At 37.3% G+C, this 20,035-nt stretch overlaps 1 protein-coding gene and 1 long non-coding RNA gene across 2 annotated transcripts in view; one reads left to right on the top strand and one right to left on the bottom strand.

The window, feature by feature from the left end:
- LOC122826638 (protein FAM180A) overlaps positions 1–19,337 on the bottom strand; it is a 39,955-nt gene extending 20,618 nt beyond the window's left edge. Inside the window, exons 1-2 of the mRNA XM_044108761.1 lie at positions 19,183–19,337; positions 11,491–11,602 (exon numbers count right to left, since the gene is read on the bottom strand). Of these exons, the coding sequence (XP_043964696.1) occupies positions 11,491–11,523 (33 nt within the window). The 5' untranslated portion in view covers positions 11,524–11,602; positions 19,183–19,337. The remainder of the gene's footprint in view (positions 1–11,490; positions 11,603–19,182) is intronic.
- Positions 1,833–9,236, top strand: LOC122826639. The gene is made up of 2 exons (XR_006369834.1): positions 1,833–2,056; positions 8,104–9,236. It is a non-coding gene; the product is annotated as an uncharacterized LOC122826639 (long non-coding RNA).
- Positions 19,338–20,035: the final 698 nt, after the last annotated feature.

The raw sequence follows: 20,035 nt of genomic DNA, 5'->3' as shown, positions 1-20,035 counted from the left end.
TGTACACAAAACGAGGACATCTCCATATCATTCAATGTCAGATGGAATGGTGGAACGGGCTAACAGATCACTAAAAGACCAGTTAGCCAAGTACCTTTATTCAAAAGGGGGTGAATGGGATGAACACATGAAGCAGGTTGAGTTTGCATACAACACTCGTGTACACTCCACTACAAATTTCACCCCATTCTTTTTGGTTCATGGTAGGGAGGCTCGTTTACCAGCCGATCTTTTACTTAGTACTCCCACTAACAATAGACAAACACCTACATGTGCACCTAATGAGTATGCTACTAGTGTCCTAAACAAACTGTGTTCTGCTTTTGACGTTGCAGCTACTAACATTGCTGCTGCAGCCTTACAACAGAAGCACTATTACGACAGACAAGTGAGACATGAAGCTTATGATCCTGGGGATTTAGTGTGGGTTAACATCCCCGCTTTGTCTAGGCATAAGTTGGCTCCAAGATGGACTGGTCCTTTCAGAGTTTTAAAACGGTTGGATTTGGAGGCGGACATGGGTGTTGACTATGAGGTGTTAGACCAACTTGATCCCAGAGCTAAACCCAAAGTTGTACACTACAACCGTCTCAAGCCATATAGGTCCCCTGTACCCAGGTCATCTGTAACAGATACTCCACCATGTACTGGGCCCCCCCCTCTAACCGCCCTTTCAGGCTCTAGGCCTTGTACATTTGAGTATGGTAGTATGGGGACACCTGACATGGCACATGTTCCTCCATCTAGAGGTCAAGGTGAAGGCCATATTCCAGCTGCAGTAGCAGGCACACCAGTCAGTGCAGTTCCACCCCCAGTAAAACTACAAACTAGGTACGGGCGCCCCATTCGCCCTCCAGACAGGTATAGCCCTGACTTCTGAAGTTGTGTTTGTTTTGTTTTTTTTTTTTTTCCTCTTCCTGTTAAGGTATGTCTTTTGATGTCCTGTTCGGTATGTTTCTCAGTCATGTTGTGATTTAAAAAAAAAAAAAAATTCTATTCTATTTTTTTTTCATGTGTTAAAAGTTAATTCCTGTACTACATAATAGTATGTAGTACTATGAAAATGGATGTTTTTCTTGTCATACTAAATCTCACCCCATTTTATTTACCATGTTTGAAGCGGGGACGCTTCTTTTGTTGTAAGGGGGAAGTAGTGTAAGAGTGAAAATTGGAGTTATGAAAATGTAAAATGTTTTGGAAATGTTTTATTGTGAAAGGCTCCCCGGAAGGAAGTTGGGGGAAGAGTGAACGTTGGGTTTCGGCGGTGTGTGGTAACGGCTGGGAGCGGAGAAGAAATTAAATGTTCGACATTGAGAAAGAGCTCAATTGTTTCTGTGGATTATTCTACAAGGAGAATCACAGTACCTGGACACCCACGAATCTTACACTAATACTAAATGAAGTCTGGACATAATAAATCCTAAATATATGTGAGGTTTATGTAGATTGTGGAAAAGTGACACAAACAAATCATCTTGTAACAAATTTCTTCAAAGTACTTATTTATTATCCAACAATATTGGTTAATGTTAAAATAGTTAGACAATGATTCCTCTTTTAATTAAATTTGGCTTTTTTGGCCCTCCATAGAAACACGCTCTATATTAGAATAATCAGTTGGCTTTAGAAACTTTTACCGTACCATTTATGTTTTAGAAAAAAACCCCCAATAGTTTAACTTTTATAATGAGAAAGCATCGTTATAATCCTCTAATACAATCCAAATGTTAAAGATTTGAGATCCTGAAGTCACGCCTCTTCCCGTCTCGGCCGTTACTTGTTGTCTGTGAATGCCTGAACATTCAAAAGCGGCTGATAGAAGTTTCCTGTTTAATCTTGTTGGGAGGGAAATGGACAAAGCAGCATCCTCTGCTGCGCTGGTGATGAATTTAACTCACTACTTGCACCTGCAGTGATCAGCTCTTCACGAGGAATGAGAATTAGTTCTGTGGGCTTAATCTGAACTGTCTTAGTGCTACTGCACTCCAGAGAGGGAAACTGTCACAATGCCAGCTGGAGGCGTCAGACTGAGCCAGGAGTTTACACGTACAACAAGGTAATAAAAAAGCTCTGGCACTTCTGAATGCTATTCATCTCTTTTTTTATAAGAGGTGTTGAATTTGAGCCAAAGAAATTCCAATTAGCTGGTCAAGGAGCAAGTTGGAAGACAAACAGCTAATATTAGTAATTATTTTTACATTACTGCCATGTTGTGTGCTTGCAAAAAGTCCAGACAGAGCGGTTCTGAAGAAGTGAATTAATTTTAACAGGAAAACTAAAATCAAAACTGAAGAAACTCAGTTTTGATTTTAGCATGGAGCTGACTTACTCAAAACTAACAAGAGGTTTTATTCTGTTAATATCTGCATTGTTTTGTCCAAAGTAGATGTTTGAAGCTAGAATGCAGTCAACAAGCAAAATAAACAGAAGAGGAACTGAAAAACATAAATAATTCTGATTTTAATCTCAGATTTCCGACTTTTGATACAAGAAAATTAAAATCTGAATTCTGAGAATAAAAGTAAAAATTCTGAGATGAAAGAGAATCTCAGAAATCTTTTTGAAAAAAAATGTGGAAGTTTCTGAAATCCAAAAGTCTGAAATTTGTAATAAAAATTAAAAATAAAAATCTCAAATTTTGAGATTTCAGAAAGTTTCTACAAAAACTTTTGACATTTCTGAGCTCCAAAAGTCTGAAATATGTAAAAAAAAAAAAAATAAATAAATAAATAAAAATAAAATAAATTAAATTTTGTTTGAGTTTGAAAAGTCAATTAAAGTTAATTAATTTTTTGACTTTTCAGGCTCTGAAATGTTCTTGTTTTTCCTAGAAAGTTTCTGAGATTAGTCTCAGAATTCATGAGTTACTCTTCCGTTATTTCCTGTGTACTGTGGCCCCAACACGGCGTTGTAGATTAGAGCTAAAAAGTCAGAATTATTATTTTTCTTTTCAGTGGCCTCTTCCATACTTATGTTTGTGATGGCTGGACAGAAAAGCATTTTTTCTGGTATTCTTTCCCAAAAAAATCGTTTATTGGTTTTTCTCTCCACATGACTTTGGATACATTTTCCTCCTTTGCCACATTAATTACTGCACATTGGCAGGAGAAATGTTTTGTAATTTGAGAGTTTGTAAGTCGACTGATGTGTGTGAACTGATTTTAGCAGGGTGGGGTATTTTTTTTCTCTTGGCCCTAAAATAAAGAGCTGTGTAACACATCAAAGCGTCTCCAGCCAAGACCCCAGATGGTCCCGACTTGGATCAGGCGGTGGCCTTCTGCTGATCATGCAGCTCTTCAAGTCTGAACTAATTGAGGAGTGGCTTCTCCAACTTGTGTTTGGAAAACACTAAGCAGGCATAATGAATGACCAGAAACAAGAAAACAGCTCATTTTTAAATATGATTATGGTGGAGAAAAGAGACAGCTGAAAACACGGGTTTCAATTCCTTCAAGTGTTAAATCATACTGAAACAATGGAGCGCTTTCATTATGTTATCCTTCATGCAGCTCTTATTTTTAATATTTTTAACATAAAGCCTCTTTACCAAAACAAAATCCAGTGGAACACATTACAATTAGAGGAAATTATTCCAACCAAACACATAAAAACTAATTAATTACCTAAAAATGAACAGAATTTTGGCAGTTTGGATTTGCCAAAACCAAACTCTGCCTCTTCCGATGTTTTTTCAACAACTGTAATAACTTAATAACGTTATTTAATATACGTCTGAATCATCCCCATCATTTGCTAATACAGCTCTGGGAAAAATAAAGAAACAACTTAAAATGAACAGTTTCTCTGGTTTTACTTGTTATAGGTTTATGTTTGAGTAAAATGAACTTGTTCTTTTATTCTATGGACTACTGATAACATGTGACTGAAATTCCAATCAAAAATTTAGTATTTACTTGCAGAAAATGAGAAATAGGCAAAATAACAAAGACGCAGTCCTTTCAGATCTCAAATAATGCAAAGAAAACAAGTTCATATTCATTTAGAAACAACAATACTAATGTTTTAACTCAGGAAGAGTTCAGAAATCAATATTTAGTGGAATAACTATAAGAGTTTATTCATTTGTGGATTAATTTGCCTTTATTTCTTTGGATCTGTGCATTAAACAAGTCATCTGGTCGGCATTTTATATCAGAAATATTTAAACTGAATAAAACATTAACGTGAATGTTAGTATCTGGTTGTAACTATGTAATTTGATGTTAATGAGACGTTTTGGGTTGACTGGCTGCCACTACCGGTAACTTGATTTTTTTTTTTCATGAATAACTAATGAATCTGTAAAACTTCGCTTTTTAGAGGTAGCCCAACTTCAACGTCATAAAACTGCAGCAGCAGATAAATTTGTTTAACTGAGCATATTGGACTACAGTTTCAGACATGCAGCATGTTTTGAACGGCCAAGAATAAAAATGCAATCTGCTCATAAAATTTCATCTCTCAGATGGTGACTGGATGTAAGCTCCGGTTTTTCAGCCATGGAATATGCTAAAGTTTGGATTCTTGGATCTGATTTCAAAAACAACATCTGCAGGAAGCGAGGGTCCTGAGCTCCAACCTGCCTTCCTCTCTTCTTTCCGCACACATCTTTGTGACTGTCGAGCAGTCACAAAGCCGGCCAGATCCAAAATTCTCCCTTGTTAAAACCTCACACTTCCTCTTCCTTCCTCAATCCCCTAAAAGCTGTGTACTGCGGAGCAAAGTGCCTTGTTAGATTGGATCTGGTGCTGGTTATCCTGTCATATCCCCCCTACTTACAAAGCCTGGATTACACAATTAAATTCTGCAGTTTTGCGTTTCAAAGCTTAAGCCCTTCATCACGGTGCAAACAACACGCAGAATTACAAACATGAGCAACCCAAAACTTCAGCAATGCCAACAAAATGAGGGTTTGTCAGATGGAAAACGTCTGAAGATGGTTCTTGTTTGGTGTCACAGCTCTTCAGCGAAAAACTTTATCAAGATTTTTCATCTTTCTTACCCTTTTAGATCCTCATCCTCAGTTAGTGGCGATAAAATGATTCGTGTCCCAACTCAGCTAAAGTTGCATCTCAATTCCTCTTTTTGAAAATGGAGACAAAACAGTGGGAAGCAATAAAAGAATAAAATGGAGAGTTTTGCAATAATTGGAGATGACAATCAGTTGAACCTGCACCCAAAGGGAACAGAGATTATAAGGAAGCCTTATCACAACACACTGAGAATCTAAATTTGAACTAAAACCTTGGTTTCCTCTTACTTCTGTAACAAAAAATCCACAGAGGAAAATCGTCAACCACAGTTACAGTACAACTGTAATTGTGCAGCAAAATGAATAACTGCTAATTATTTTAGATTAAATAAATAAGGGGTAGTATAATTTTATTTTATGAGCTATAATACTTTAGAAGCAAATGACAGCTTCCATTGATGAACTTTTTGTTTTTTTTACTTTATTAACTTTTATTCAATATCAAAGTAGAAAATATATGGTGTAATACATTACATTAATGAAAGAAAATAAAATCACAAAGCTAATTAAGAAAGGAAAACAGAGGGTATTGTGTTGCAGAGAATGAGTATTAACTGTGTGTGCATATGTATGTTTATGAGAGTGATAAACATTAAAATCGATCCACAGACAGCGGCGGCAATTTTTTCTCCCGTAAACGGAAAAGAAAGTCACGTTAAATATTTTTGGATATTTATGTGGATTATTTCTAGAACAAACGGTTTATGTCATTCAAATAGGTGACACTAATGAAAGAGGAAAAAGAAAAAAAAAAACTGTTGCAAATTATTTGCATCTGCTAAACTTGATGGATATGAATTCAATCTGCATGTTGAGTCAGTTAGAAAAATAAAGCAAAACTCGCAGAAAAAAAAAATAGGTTGGTGAATTTCTCCTGGGTTTATTTTTCATTTAATTAATTTCTTTTAAAGTGGTTTCACATAATTTTAACAGCTGTAACTGTCATTCATGTTTCTTATTTTATTATTTTTGGTGAATTAGGCAAAGGTACAGGTCCTGGCACTCTTGCAAATAAAATCAAAACACTTTACAGCTGTGATTTTGACAACATGTAAGTTAGCATATCCACCACATTAGCATGTCATATTTGTAATATTCCAAAAGAAAAATACTTTAATTTTCCATGTTTTAGAGCTGAAACTGTGACTTCTGATTATCCAAATATTAAAGATTTGCTGTTGCTCATGGGATTTTTTTGCCCTTTAATTTTGCCTCCCTCCTTGTCTTTGGCAGGAGAAATGCAACAAAACAAAAGAAAAAAGCAAAATGTTGATTTTATTTCTGTGCCATTTTATATGTTTTTTTTGCATAATCTAAATTCTCTCTTCTTCACCACCAGCCAGTCCTGTCCATCTTGGCTGCTCATAATTTATTCTGCGTCTGAGTTTCTTTCTTCCTCCTTCCCCTGAACACGTTTCTATCTCCCCCTCCTAGCTGTCTTGTCTTTTATATTCTGTCAATTTCTGATCCTTTAATCCCTCCTCTTGGCATCGGAACTGTGCGTTTTCCATCCGCAGCCTTCCGCCTCAGTTTCCAATGATAAACACAGACAATGCCTCATAGTTACAAACGTTGACCCAGCCTTCAGGACAGCTGTGTTGGTCAGGATTTTGAGTCTTCTCTTGGTTAATCTGCGTTTCAGCCACACAGTGACTTTGTGACCATTTGTCCTCTGCCGTCCCACCTCCTCCTAGCCGACCCGTCATGTTTATGTTCCCAGGACCCGATGGCGATGAATATCCTGTCCCCAGCATCCAGGCACAGGCTCATCTACATGCACATACTCTTGCCGCCGGCAAGTGATTTGCAAGCCTGTGCAGCAACTTCTATGAATCCATGCATGTGTGAATGTTGAATCCGGTGAATAAAGAGAACCCGGCCACCCAGTGGGGTCATCTGGAGTTTTTTTTTCTTTTTCTTCCTTGATACTCCCCGGTGCTCAGAGGAACACTGACCCTGACGGTTTTCTCGCAGGCCGGTGCTGCCATTGATCACTTCACACACAGTAAACAAACAACGTCCCCCATCATCCCTTGCAGCGGTGTCGAGCTGACAGACGTCTGGGCTGCGGCAGGAAGCCGGGTTCATAATCATGCGTTACCCGGCAGAGCTTTGCTTTGTACTGATAAAACAGGACCACAGTCTATAAAATAAATCACATGGAGAATATTTATTAAATCTGCAGGTGTTATCGCCATGGAGTAAAGAACACAAAGCTTCTGAAACCTTGCAGTTTCCTTTGGCAGCAGATGGGAAAAAAATGCATTACCTTTAAAAATCAAGCAGTAACTTATTTATTCACACATTATTAAAAAGCTTAGAGGGTAGGAATTGAAGATATGCTTATGGCACAGATTATTGACAGGAAGGAGATGGATTCATCTGCTGAATCCATCTCTTTATCCACACAATCCCAAAAGGCTGACATGATCTCAACTGCTCTGCGTCCATTAGCCGGTGGATAATGAAGTCCAACTGAAATCATTTGAAGATATTGGCAGAAAACCTTTTAAAGTATTTGGTTTTAGTTCTCTCCTTTGGGATGGTTGGCTGCGGCGCTGACCTCACAACTTCTCTTGTGCTTCCTGTTGTTGATGCAACTACGAGTCAATGATTCACGCCCCACCACCTGCAGGTTGGCAAACTCATTCCTGATGACACCAGACTTTATCTAAGGCATAAATATTTAAGTGAGCTGAACACAAAGGCAGAAACTCCAAAGACAGCTCCATTTTCAGGCGCCTCTCGCCCCCAAAGATAAATTACCTCTGAAGGCAAACTTTCTCAAAGATTGTGGGAACTACAGATAAACAAAACAATCTATAATTAAAGCATCTGCACCGTAATTAAAACCTGTGCTATCGGTTTTCCCTGACAGCATGATACGATGCTTTTATATTATTAAAAAAAAGAAAGAAGGAGCCACATTGTAATTTTTGTTGCTTTACTCCTGGTGTTGAGATTAAATATAGTTTCTGTATTTTTTGCTGCTTCGTGATTGCAAGCGAAGTGACAGTGTTCTTTTTGTATGCCTAATTGCTCCCTGGGTCGCTTTCTTCCTCTCCTCACAGCGATGTCTCCCGTGATAAAGACGGATCAGCCTTGACGAGAGGGACCAGCCGCTCCGCCGTTATCACTCTTGACTCTTCCGCGTTTGACAACGTAATCACGAAAGACAAGGAGCTGTGCAATTAAAAGGCAGCGGTTGTTGACAGGAGGAGCTTTAATAGGAGCGGCGCAGCAAAGACGAGACTCAACAGGGGGTTCTCAGAGAGGAGGCGTCCCAATGTTTCGACAGATCTGGCAGGATACCAGGTGGACTCATGAGAAACTTTACAAAAAAATCTAAATCAAAATCAAGACATTTGATGATTTGATGCTCTTTCCTGTGATTTATGCTACTCTGCACAGACATCAGCTTCAATGTGGGCGTTATCAGTTGTTTGTCATGGCAGGTTGATAAATAATTTCCCATTGTTTATTACATTACATATAACCGAGGATTACAGTGGATTATGGTGCGGTTAATGAACTTAATGAGTTTGCATCGTGACTCATAAAGCATCTTCTAAATTGATACGAGAGGTTAATAAACAGACTTCTGTGTTTATTGGTTATTTAATCTTTGTTCAAAATGAGATATGCATGATTTATGTTGGGAATTCAGTGCTGCACTTCATCGGGCGACGTCATCAGGTAGAGACGTTTGTTTTGAATTTGCTGCTGCAGAGATGCTACTCACTGTGGCAACAGATCATCAACCTACATTTATGTATAAATTGCAATACTAACACAGCAGAAATCATGTCTCCATTAAGATATTTATGTTTTTATGGAAATTTTCTGGATCTACGCCATCAGTTTCAGCCTCGCTGAGGAGAAGGGAACACCAGCAGTATTTCTATCATTTTATTAGCAACCTTAGTTGAAGCAAATTAGTTTTTTTTGTAGAAGATATTTCATGCAATTTCAACATAACTTTATGACATTGCTTGAATGCTCTGTATGTGCCTCGGAGGTTGCATTCAGAAGTAATAATGCACACAAAGTGTAAAATATGCATTTTAAACTGATCAGCCTCTGAAGCCTTTTTAATGAACTTTGTCAACTCAAATGGTGTGAATTTTTTCAAGCAAATCTGCTACTCTTCCAACTCTGAAATTTCCTTGTTTTTGCTAGAACATTTCTGAGGTTTTTTTTTTTACTCTTCAAACTCAAATGTTTAAATTTCTTTTTGGCAGACATTTATTCTTTTTTATTATTTACAATAGCCCCAACATGCTGTCCTAGGAACTCAACCATTGTGCTAAACATATAAATATACACCTTTGCATTACTTTAATATGCCACCCTCTGGATTAGTTTGTTTTGGTGCTCCCTAGTGGCCAAAAGCATCATCAAAATAAAATAAAATATAGTTCATCTAAAACAATGACTCTGTGTTGCATATCTGCATGCAAATGCTGAGATGACTAAGCTACCAGCAGGCAGACATGTCCGTTGTGTGCTTACATAAGGACACACAGACATATGCAACACACCTGAGTGTATATCTTCAAATCGGTGAGTGTGTACAACTGTCACCTGCAATATCTATTAAGTCTGAGTAATTATTGCCCTGGCTCTGTTTTTATATTAATGTGTTCATGTTCAGCATAAATTCCAACCATAAATTTGCACCTTTAATGAAGAAAAATTACTAAGTTGTGCCTGCACACCTTGTTAGACGAATAAAGCGACTTCAGCTTCCACTGGGTAACATGGTTTTCTTTCCAAAGGAGCTCCCTATCACTAGTAATCAATAACCGTCAACCCATTGAGAGCTCTTCGAGTTTCAGCCATCCCAAAGTTTTCATTCTGCCAACTATAGATTACACCTGATTAAACTACAGATTAATCAGGTGTGTTGTGCCAACTTTGCTTCTATTAGCTAACTTTAGCCTGCTTTCCGCTTAGAATTAAATAAAGCTAAATAATTTAAAAAATGCACACAAAATTGATAATTATAAGCTTATGAATGAAAAACTCAACAGGAAAATATGTGCCTTTGTAAACTCTTGGTAAACTTTGTTTAGATCACGCCTCTACCATGCACTAAAACGGTCCACCCACTGAACACATGAATAATATTCCACCACTTCAGCACTGACTGACGCATGATTTTAATCTCATTTCATGATTGAGCTTCCTTGTTTATTTGCAGCTTTTTGAGACACAATAATTATTGTTTGATTTTGAAAAAAACAAAACAAAAAAAAGCAAAGGATGACGCTTTGGGTTGCGACACATCCAGAAATGAAAGGACAGCGAATATATCAGTCATTTTTCTGTCAATAAAAAAACATTCTTTGAGCTTGTTTGCTGCTGTCAATGGTTTTTTTAATTTGAATGTCTGTCATTGCTTTTCAAAGTCAAACAACAATAAAAAAATAAAAAAAGTAACAAAAAAAACACGCAGCCTTTCCCAGAATTAATCTCTGTGATTGATGTGTATTTTTCCACCAGCCGATGACTCAGTGAGTCCAGACTGACTTCTGGACAAAAATATGCTAAAACTGAAAAGTTTCCAGAAGCGATGATAAAAAAGCAATCTATGACCTTCTCAGTGTGAACCTAATGGGAGCCGTCAGAGAGGTGAAGTCGGTCGGCTTCAGAGTACAAAGAAGTAATTGGAAATGATGAAACGTCAAACAGCAACAAGCATAATGCATAAATAAGATAAACTCGCTCACTGACTGTTACATCTAACCCAAACCTATTCAGTCTGGTCTTAGACTGCAGCTCTTTTTCATGTGTTGTAGTGACTGATTCGGCTGTGCCTTATTTTAACTGTTTGTATTTATTTTTTACACTCTGAAGGTTCAATGTGCTTAAACACACAGACGTGGTGCTTCCAGTCCATTATTTAGGCCAGAAGGTTGACGAACGCTTTTAGGGATCGAACAATGAAAGTCACACTATAAAGCAGATATAAAATTGTGTTTGCTGAGTCAGATGCTTTAAATTTGGTTAATCAGACCTATTAGGTAAATAATCAGCATCACTTTTTCACCTTTTATCAAGCTGCAGCTACATACTTTCATGTGCTTTATATGGATTTTTATGTAAAAACAAACACAAAGTGGTGCATAATTATGAAGTGTAAAAAAAATATATACATATTTTTATGAAAAATACACTGATTAGTGCAGGGTTAGTTTTGAATTCAGGCCCATTTCCTCTTAGATCCAGTTTCCAAATAAGAACGGCTGCAAAATGTCATCTATAGTAGAGTCATGACTCCTAAGACTTTCTGCTATATGGAAACTGAAAGGTTGTTCTACAAAGAAGTACATAATGCACTTTTCATATTTTTTATCTGTAAAATAAATGCACTACTTTGCGATGTCCTGTCACTTTAAATCCATATAAAAGTTCTTACATTTTTAGTATTTTACAGAACAAAAATTTGACTTTACCACAATCTGTACTTCAGGGTAATCTGAGTTCATACTGTTCCCCCTCTGGTAGGACTGCCTGCATGTCTTTTGGCTCAAATATTTCCTCTGAAGTTTGTCTGAGGATTGTTCCCTGCAACCAAGAAGACAGATTCAAGACACTGTAAACAAGGAAAGCTCCACGTTATAACCAGCAGGTGTAAACAGAGCAACTCCAGCAGGTCAACGTTCCTCCACATTCCTTCAACTGCATCTTCTAAAATGAGCATCACTACAAATAGAGCCCAGTTCAATCCCAGCTGATTTATCAGGGTTTCCTCCAGTGTTTTATAAGCCTGGCGGGCCACCAGGCTTTACTTGTGCTCCCTCCAGGCTAAGCATCGCTTATTTTTTATTAAATCTTTTAAAAATGCTTGCATGTTTTAAGACTTTATGTACATGTATCAATCTTCAAATCTTTTAATAACACGTAATTAATTATCAAGTGATATGTTCAAATTTCCTGTCAACTTTAAACATTTTTAAACTCAGAAACACGACGGGCAGCTGGATGAATGACTGCCCTAACACCGGGCTTCGCAAGTTTTCTGAGGGAAACCTTGTTTATACTCGTCAATCTTCACTAAAAGACCACTAACTTAGATGTTTAAAACTCCTTCACTTTTCTATCATAGTTATCCTAATTTCTATGGACAGTTTAGAAATTAGACATTTTCAATCCAAACATGTTTGCTTGTTTGTTACTTTTTCCACAGCAAAAACTCAAATGTGATCAGAGCTGTGTAGGTGTTTACATTCCTTGCAACCACCGAGCGACTAAAGCCACTTATTGAATCACATAAACTGGTTATTCGACATTCCATGTGTAAATCATATCACCATGTAAGACTTTCACTGCAAAGACACGGTGCTAAGTAAACTGACAAATTACCAAGAGTTGAACATAATGACAATGAATTAAACATTTAAACATGTTTAGATGCGGTTTGTTTTTCCACCCTACCTCCCATTGGTAATTGCTTTCTAACCACTGCAATTTAACACAATTTTCAGCCCTCCCAGGAGATGCCATTTCTTCATTTAGTCATTTGAAATTCTATTTTTAAACACACATCCTGTCCCTCTCCCTGCTGATGTCTCTCCCCTTGCCTGAAGTTATCTCATTTTAAAGAACGGAGGAGTGATCGCCTCCAGAAGATTGAAGCCAGTTTCCATTTCCGTTGAAGGGGCTCGTGGTCTTTGAAGCGAGGAGAAGGAAGAGAAATGCGTCTTTGTACCATGCACTCCAGCAAATTAAAAAGTCAGATGTTGGCGCTCTGGTATGTTTGAAGTCTCTTTTTTGAGCGTGGGCATGATGTTGGGGAATATTGTAAAGATCAGATGCAAGTCTGCAATGCTACACTGTTCAACCCTTCCAAACAAGACAGATTTGTTTGCTTCCAAACTAACTTATTCTAAATATCAATACCACATTGTTATCAATACAGCGCTGATACTTGCGAGGTAAGACACTTTTGTGTCAGATTCCCTCTTGAATTTGTTTTACGTGTTGCAATTTCTCAACTCTTCCTCAATTTGCTCTCAAATTCTATATTTTTCCACTATATTTAGGAAAAACGCACAAAAATCATGCATAAACTGTCTAAATACTGTCCTACCACAAAAAACACCTAAAGATCAGATGTTTGGTGATATATCAAACTTAAAAAATATCACTATCAGTATTATTATTAGTGATACAGGCTCTGAACTTACTTGGTCTTGGATCGATACAAAGGTATGCAGAATCTCACACACCTTTACTAGTTAACAGGTTAACTAAAGCTCGACTTTTAGGTAAATGCATTTAGAGATCAAATTCTGTCAAGATTGATTTCTGTCTTAAACTTTCTCCAGTTGTGTATTTATCTGTATTTGCTGAATAACGAACTTCAAATTGTTTGGAATATGATTTATAACCGTTGCCAGATTGATGAACAGCAACAATTGCTTATTTGAAGGTCGTTGCTAATCTCTTTCTAACTTGGCATTGTGTTAATGGGAAGCTGTATGTTAATCAGCTTTTATAGAGGTGGTTGCACTCTCTGATGATCGGACAGAAAAGTGTGTTTATTAAACTCAACCTGGATGCTTTATCCCTCTTAAATCTCGCAGAAACAGAAGGACTGGACTCCTTCTGCCCGTATCTCTCAACCGGCTTTGTACAGGTATCAGGTGTTTTTTAAATGCAGTCCAATCAAAATCCAATCTTTAGGGACATTGACTCATTAGGTGTAAGATCCATGACCATCAGTGGAGTTAATTGTTCATCACTGCATCTTCTTTCAAAGCTGTATTTAAATGACAAAATTGGACATGGTCAAAAAAGTCTGCATGCTTTCTAAAATGATTTCTGAGCGTGAGGTTGGCCGTTTTCTCGCACAATGCTCTGCGCCGCGCCGCTGAGGAACCACTCAGAGAATCACAGCATGAGACTAATTGCTGTTTCTGGTGAGTCAACATCTGGGAGATGAATCAAACATTTAAAAGAAAAAAAAGTTGCAGAATGGTAAAAAGTTACATTTTATTGATCCCTTGAAAACAAATTAAAAAGTAATTTCATATCAAGATTTGATGATCACAGGAGGCTTTCTTCAGGAGGAACAGCACAAACTGAAGGCTGCAATGCATGAAATCTGAAAGTATCTTAAATGTACTTGTATTCTAACATTTTGAAGTGAAATGCATGGCATCCAGGAAAGAGTTCATTTTAAATTTAGAACTCATTACAGAAACAAATGTAAGGCAGAGATATTAAAGCTGCAGACACCCAGGAGGCTGCAACGTCTTTCCAGGACGTAAAGCAATAGTACATCAGCTATAACATTAAGCTATCAAAAAGAAGATGAGGAGTGCGTCTTAGGAATGCAGTTACCGTGGTAACGCCGGACACTGCTAAAAAATTAGAACAAGATTTCCGTCTCTGATGAGAAATTAACTCTGAATATCCGTATTATTAGATGCAAGTATAGCTGACTTGTGAATATATTAATAAAAATGTGCAAAGACACCGGAAAAGATACTAAAACCACCATTATGAAGGGAAAAAAAAAATCAAAAGATAAATCTAGCACTTAAGAGAACAATCTATTCACAGAAAAACAACTTGAAATGAAATTATTGATGTTGGCTAGAAAATTTAGAGGCAGTTTTAAGTTTTGTTTGTCATCCATGTTGCAGCACATTCTTAATGCCCAAGTTTACTTGTTTACCTTCTGACACTTTTTGCATTTTAATTTCTCCTTCAAACTCAATTCAACTAAAAATAAAAAGTAATTTCAGAGCACTTTGCTTCACAGGTTCATTTCAAATCGAGTTATATTAAATCAATTCATTTCAGTCGTACACATTCTGGTTAATAACTGGGTCCAATCTGATCCAATTAGAATGTAATTCCAAAGAATAAAACCATAACAAAGAAGTTTGTGCGACACAAAATCAATATTTCCACATATGCCTCATGAGTTTAGCTAGAGAAGTTACCAAGCAAACTTCTGAAAAGTTTTGTCTAATTTGAAATGCAGCCATTAAAAAGCGATTAGTGGGTTTACGAGGCACCTGCCGCTCACTGGCAACACTCTTAAGCCTGTTGATGACAACAGGGACCAAACAATCCAAAACAATGTAATTAAAAATCACAGTTCCTTTCAAACATGAAATATTCAGATTCACTGGCCAAAAAATTTTACTTTACTGTCGTCAGTAAGTGGACAGTAAAAAAGCTGACCGGACTTTAACTGCAAAGCTAAGGAGCTATCTTATGCAGCACATAAATGCATGTTTGGATGTTTAGATGTTTTTTGCCAATAGAGTGAACATCTATTCATCTGAAATAATACTTGAGTTGTTTTACCCTGAAACCTGAAGGAAGAGCTTGGTACAAAAACAAAAAAAGAGGAGGAAATATGTGCACAGGGACTCCCACTGCTGTCACTTTGCACAAGGACTACTGGAGCGAGTAAACATGTTACTCCCTCCTGAGGGCTGACATTGTAATTTCAGGACAATAGAATTAGAGGGTTCCCTCTAATTTCACTGGAATGTACAACAGGTGGAAGAAATGCAAACAAGCATAATCAGTTTTGCTAAAACGCTTTTGCTGAATAAATAACCAGCTGCCAGCATCTGCAGTGCCTTGGTAAATTATTTTCAGGAATTTTTTCACTTTACCTCCAAAAATTACAATGTATTTTGTTGACATTTTATGCAATATATGTATAATGTATTTTTTCTGTAAAGAAGAAAAAATAGAGTACTCTGTAAAAGTTATTAAAGCATAATAATGAGTAAATATTATCCAGTTGAACCAATTGCCTTGAGATGTTAATTTATATGCATCTATAGTACAAAACTGAAAATGATAGACAGATTGACCATAATGCTAGCTACTGTAGCTTGTTCTGTACTCGACATAAATATGGAGAGATTATAGACAATAACCTAGGAAATAAAATATTCAAAATAATTACTTGCATCTATCAGATAGATTTCATTACAACTCAGCTGGCCATCCCCCATTAATAAATGGATCAGATTTGAGAGTGAAACTCCACTTCCGAGACGTTTTGTGGTTGTAGCCGGTAGAAGTTAACCGTGTCTGGAAAATTCCCATGAATCCCTGCAAGAAATAACCAAACAGTATTGTCTTTGCTGAGCTGAGACCCAAAGAGGCACAGTTTTGATGTTCCCAAATTTGCAATCTTCATCTTGTTTCACTCGCTGCATTTTCTGAAAGCCAAATGAAGCCCACACTCAGCCGTGCTCTCCATATGCAGCTGCCAGGGATTTCTGATCAGTAAACCTCGATAATAATCCCCTTCTCTGATTTCCATAATGAGTCAACCGGCAGCTAAATTGTGTTATTCTGGTCATTTCATCTTGCAGTGCAGGATTTTAATCCATTTCCAGTCTCAATACGTGATGCTCCATCAGTGTCCTTACAGAGTCATTAAACTTTTATGGCGTCCCTTGAAAACTGCCCTTTGTACGTTGAAGTGAAACGGAAAGGTACTCCCAGTCAGCGTTGGACTTTTTGTAGCGAATAAATATTTAATGGCATAAAGCAGACTTTATGTCTCTTCATAAACTTTCAAATGCTACCAGCTGCTCTTTGTAAATTCATAGACTCCAGTCGTGTTTTTGGGGCATAAAGAGTTCAATGATATTTGAAAGAGACATTTATTGAACCCCACCTTCCAGGGAGACATTATTTAACTTCTGAATGAAACGTTTTTAGATGTTTTGTGTCGTAAAAATGCTCTTACAAAAATTACACAAGCATGTAATTTATCACTAACAAAGAACATTATGAGGAAATATTGAGGACATCGTTCTAAAAGTTAAAGTTTGGGGACAAATGCAGAGTGACTAATTGCATTGCTAAGTTAGCTACAAAGGATAAAAAGTTGACATTTTGTAGTGACCACCACAAAGACATGATGTCAGTCCCACAAAACTTGTGCAGGCAGATGTGTATGTGAGTGTTGGGTTCATAAAATTTGTTTTTGACAATCCAAATGTAATGTACTGAATACCAGAAGCCATGAGCATCCTGCAGAGATAATATAAAACAAAATACGTCAGACTGTACTTAGAATTGCCCACTGAAAACTTTCAATTGTGCCTAGACTGAGACTTGAGTCTAAACTGTTTTTTATCTCATAACAAGGAAAGGAAAGCTGTTTTACTGTGAAATATTGAGCTTGATTATTAACCATATTATTTTGGGATGGTTATTATAATATATTTGTATTAGTATTTTTAAGAAGCTTTCCCAACAACCAATCAGAGCTTAACTTACAGTCAGAGAAGCAGAGCGGTCAGATAAATGGCTAAATGAACGTCCCACGACCTAACAGCTACCAGCCAGATGACGAAGCAGTCTTCCTTCATCGTTCTTCACTCATCCTCCACCTTCTTCCAAGAAGAAAAAAAAAATGGGATAAATGAAACCCCAGTATTTACCAACAGAATAACCATGATAAACCGCATTCTGCTGACTGTTTAATCACCTGATCAATGCTGTGACATACAGCCTGTCTTAGATTGCCGGACGATGCACCGCCATACCCGCTGATTAAGCTGCTCCCTGTCACCTCCCGGGAGGCAGCTGTAGGATATAAACATCATGATAAAAAGGCCAATCAAGGTGTTGAACATATGCTCACATTTCACATGAGTTCTCTAGAGCAGGGGTCTTCTTTACCCCAAGAAGTGCATCTGTAACCAACTACTATTGTGCTCCTAATGAGACGACGCTCTGCCTCTGAGGCCACCGCAGTCCTCACTGATTAAGCCCCTCAAAAGTTCTTGCCGTCATTCGCCTCCATATCATTAAAACCACTCCTTTTTTTATTATTTTTCTTTCTTCTAGAGCATTTTCTGTGTCATTTTCACACACATACAACAGAAGTTGTCATTAAAGCAAAAGAACACAAACTATGCATGACTAATACTGAAAAGCTAAGAGAGAAACGAGGCATTGGGAGCGTCAGCATGCTTGGCTTTTATAATACAGACATTAAAGGGGGAAATGTACTGTCATCAGCTGGTAAACAGGGAGACGCTCATATTTCATGGCAGAAGGAATCAGTCAAAGCGAGCTGCACCATTACAGACACCTTCTCTGGCCGAGAGCTCTTTGGATTATTAGTCACTCAGTTCGCTCTATCAATGTGCCACAGCCAGACAAACAGTGCCTTGAGAATAAATGAATCAATAAAAAAAAAAAAAAAAAGCCAAAGATCTTTCTAAGATTTCTCAGAACCACGGGCAACAAAGTTACTCTGGCTTCATCTGAGCACTGCTGAGGGTATGGTGTCCTCATTCATTGTGACAAAGAGAAATGGCTGATAGAAGCCCTTCCCAAGTCTTTGTGAAAAATCGAGGATGGTGAACTTACAAACCTTCCCGAATACTTTTTAGTTTATCCAAGTTGCTTTAATTGATTTAAAGCAACTTTTGCTTTAAATCAATTGAGGCCATTAAGTGTTTCCCACTCATTTTGGTGGTATACTTCCACTATTTTCCATCTAAAACCAAACAAACGCAAAAAGTAGGACATGCCTATCAAATTGAATCACTTTGAAATTCCACAGTTATTACTGGTTTACTTTTGTTTCAAGGCTGGTGGCAATTCTTAAAGTTTTATTTCCTAAAGTGCCTTTCTGTAGTTAGTTACTCATTTGTCAAGAGACACGCATTGACCAATGTTCTATAAATTGACAAACTACAATTTCAACAAATTGCCACACACACACGTAGCTCCCATGTTTCAAAAGATTGTGGCCCCAACGCCAACTCATTGAACTGTTTATATCCATAATTTTTAATGACCTATATCTTGAAAAAGCTTATTCACTTGATTTCAATTTCATTTCATTGCATAAAGGTATTTCTCGTTATTAGCAAAACAAACCACTGACGGTCAACATAGACGAGGATTGGTATATGTCATCATCCAAGTCATGTGTCTCGAGTTCCCACCTCTGGAATTTAGCTAGCTCACAAAAATTAACAAGGTCCGCTAGCATTAGCTTTCGGAAATATGTCCTGTTTTGAACACAATATTGTTCAAACTGCATAACGTGACTCACCAGTTAACACTCGATTTAATAACATCTTCAACTCTCAAGTGGAACGAATATACATGCATCAATATACATATTTACTGACCTGTGGTGTAGAAATGACGAGACACACTGCCCTTTTTTTTTTTTAGACACACTGCCCTTGGCATCTAACAGGAAAATGTTTTCTTCTTCTGTGTGGCCAACCTTCTACATGCCACCAACGTGACAGACGCCCCCTAGCGGTTGTGAGCTGAACAACTGAAATAAAAAAAAAAACTTATTACAACGAGAAATAAAAAAATAGAAAAAGAAAAATAATGTTGGGGTTTCTATATTCATACTTAGCGTTTTCATTAACCTATAACTTGTTTTTCACCCCTCTACAATTGGACAGCTGAATTCCTTTCGCACATAATTGTTCAGTATGTCAAGGAGCACATGTTTTTGATTATAACTTATTAAAGAGTACCAGATTGCATGTACACAGTTTTCCTACCAATTTGTTGAAGCTTGTGGGAATAAAATTAAACTAACCACAACTTCGGCCTCTGAATGATCCGATGACAAAACCTACCTAATGTGACAATGCAGCAACATATTGACAAAAATATCCATCTGGAAGAGACCACCTTGTTCTAATTACTTTACTCATGCAGTCCAAGCGTCTAGAGCAAAGGTTAAGGAGGTTCACTGGAATCATGATTACCTGCAAACTGAGAAGTGTGAGCTGAATTCACAAACACACCTAATGAGCTGAGTAAAGAGGCAACACAAAGTAAGGTGCAAAAAAATGTTGCTTCTGCAATGATTGCTGTAGATCACAACTCAAAAGGATTAAAATTTCTTGGGATTAACTTTCATTTTCAAGGCTTGCCAGTTGACTTTCCAGTTTTATATTGCAGCTTTCACCTTTTTTTTCCTAAAGGATTTTATAAAAGATTCATATTCTGTTTATA

The sequence above is a fragment of the Gambusia affinis genome, linkage group LG23 (assembly GCF_019740435.1).
Source record: "Gambusia affinis linkage group LG23, SWU_Gaff_1.0, whole genome shotgun sequence".
Classification (NCBI taxonomy): domain Eukaryota; kingdom Metazoa; phylum Chordata; class Actinopteri; order Cyprinodontiformes; family Poeciliidae; genus Gambusia; species Gambusia affinis.
The sequence above is the reverse complement of the archived record's forward strand: the minus strand, read 5'-3'. Positions and strand labels throughout refer to the sequence as shown.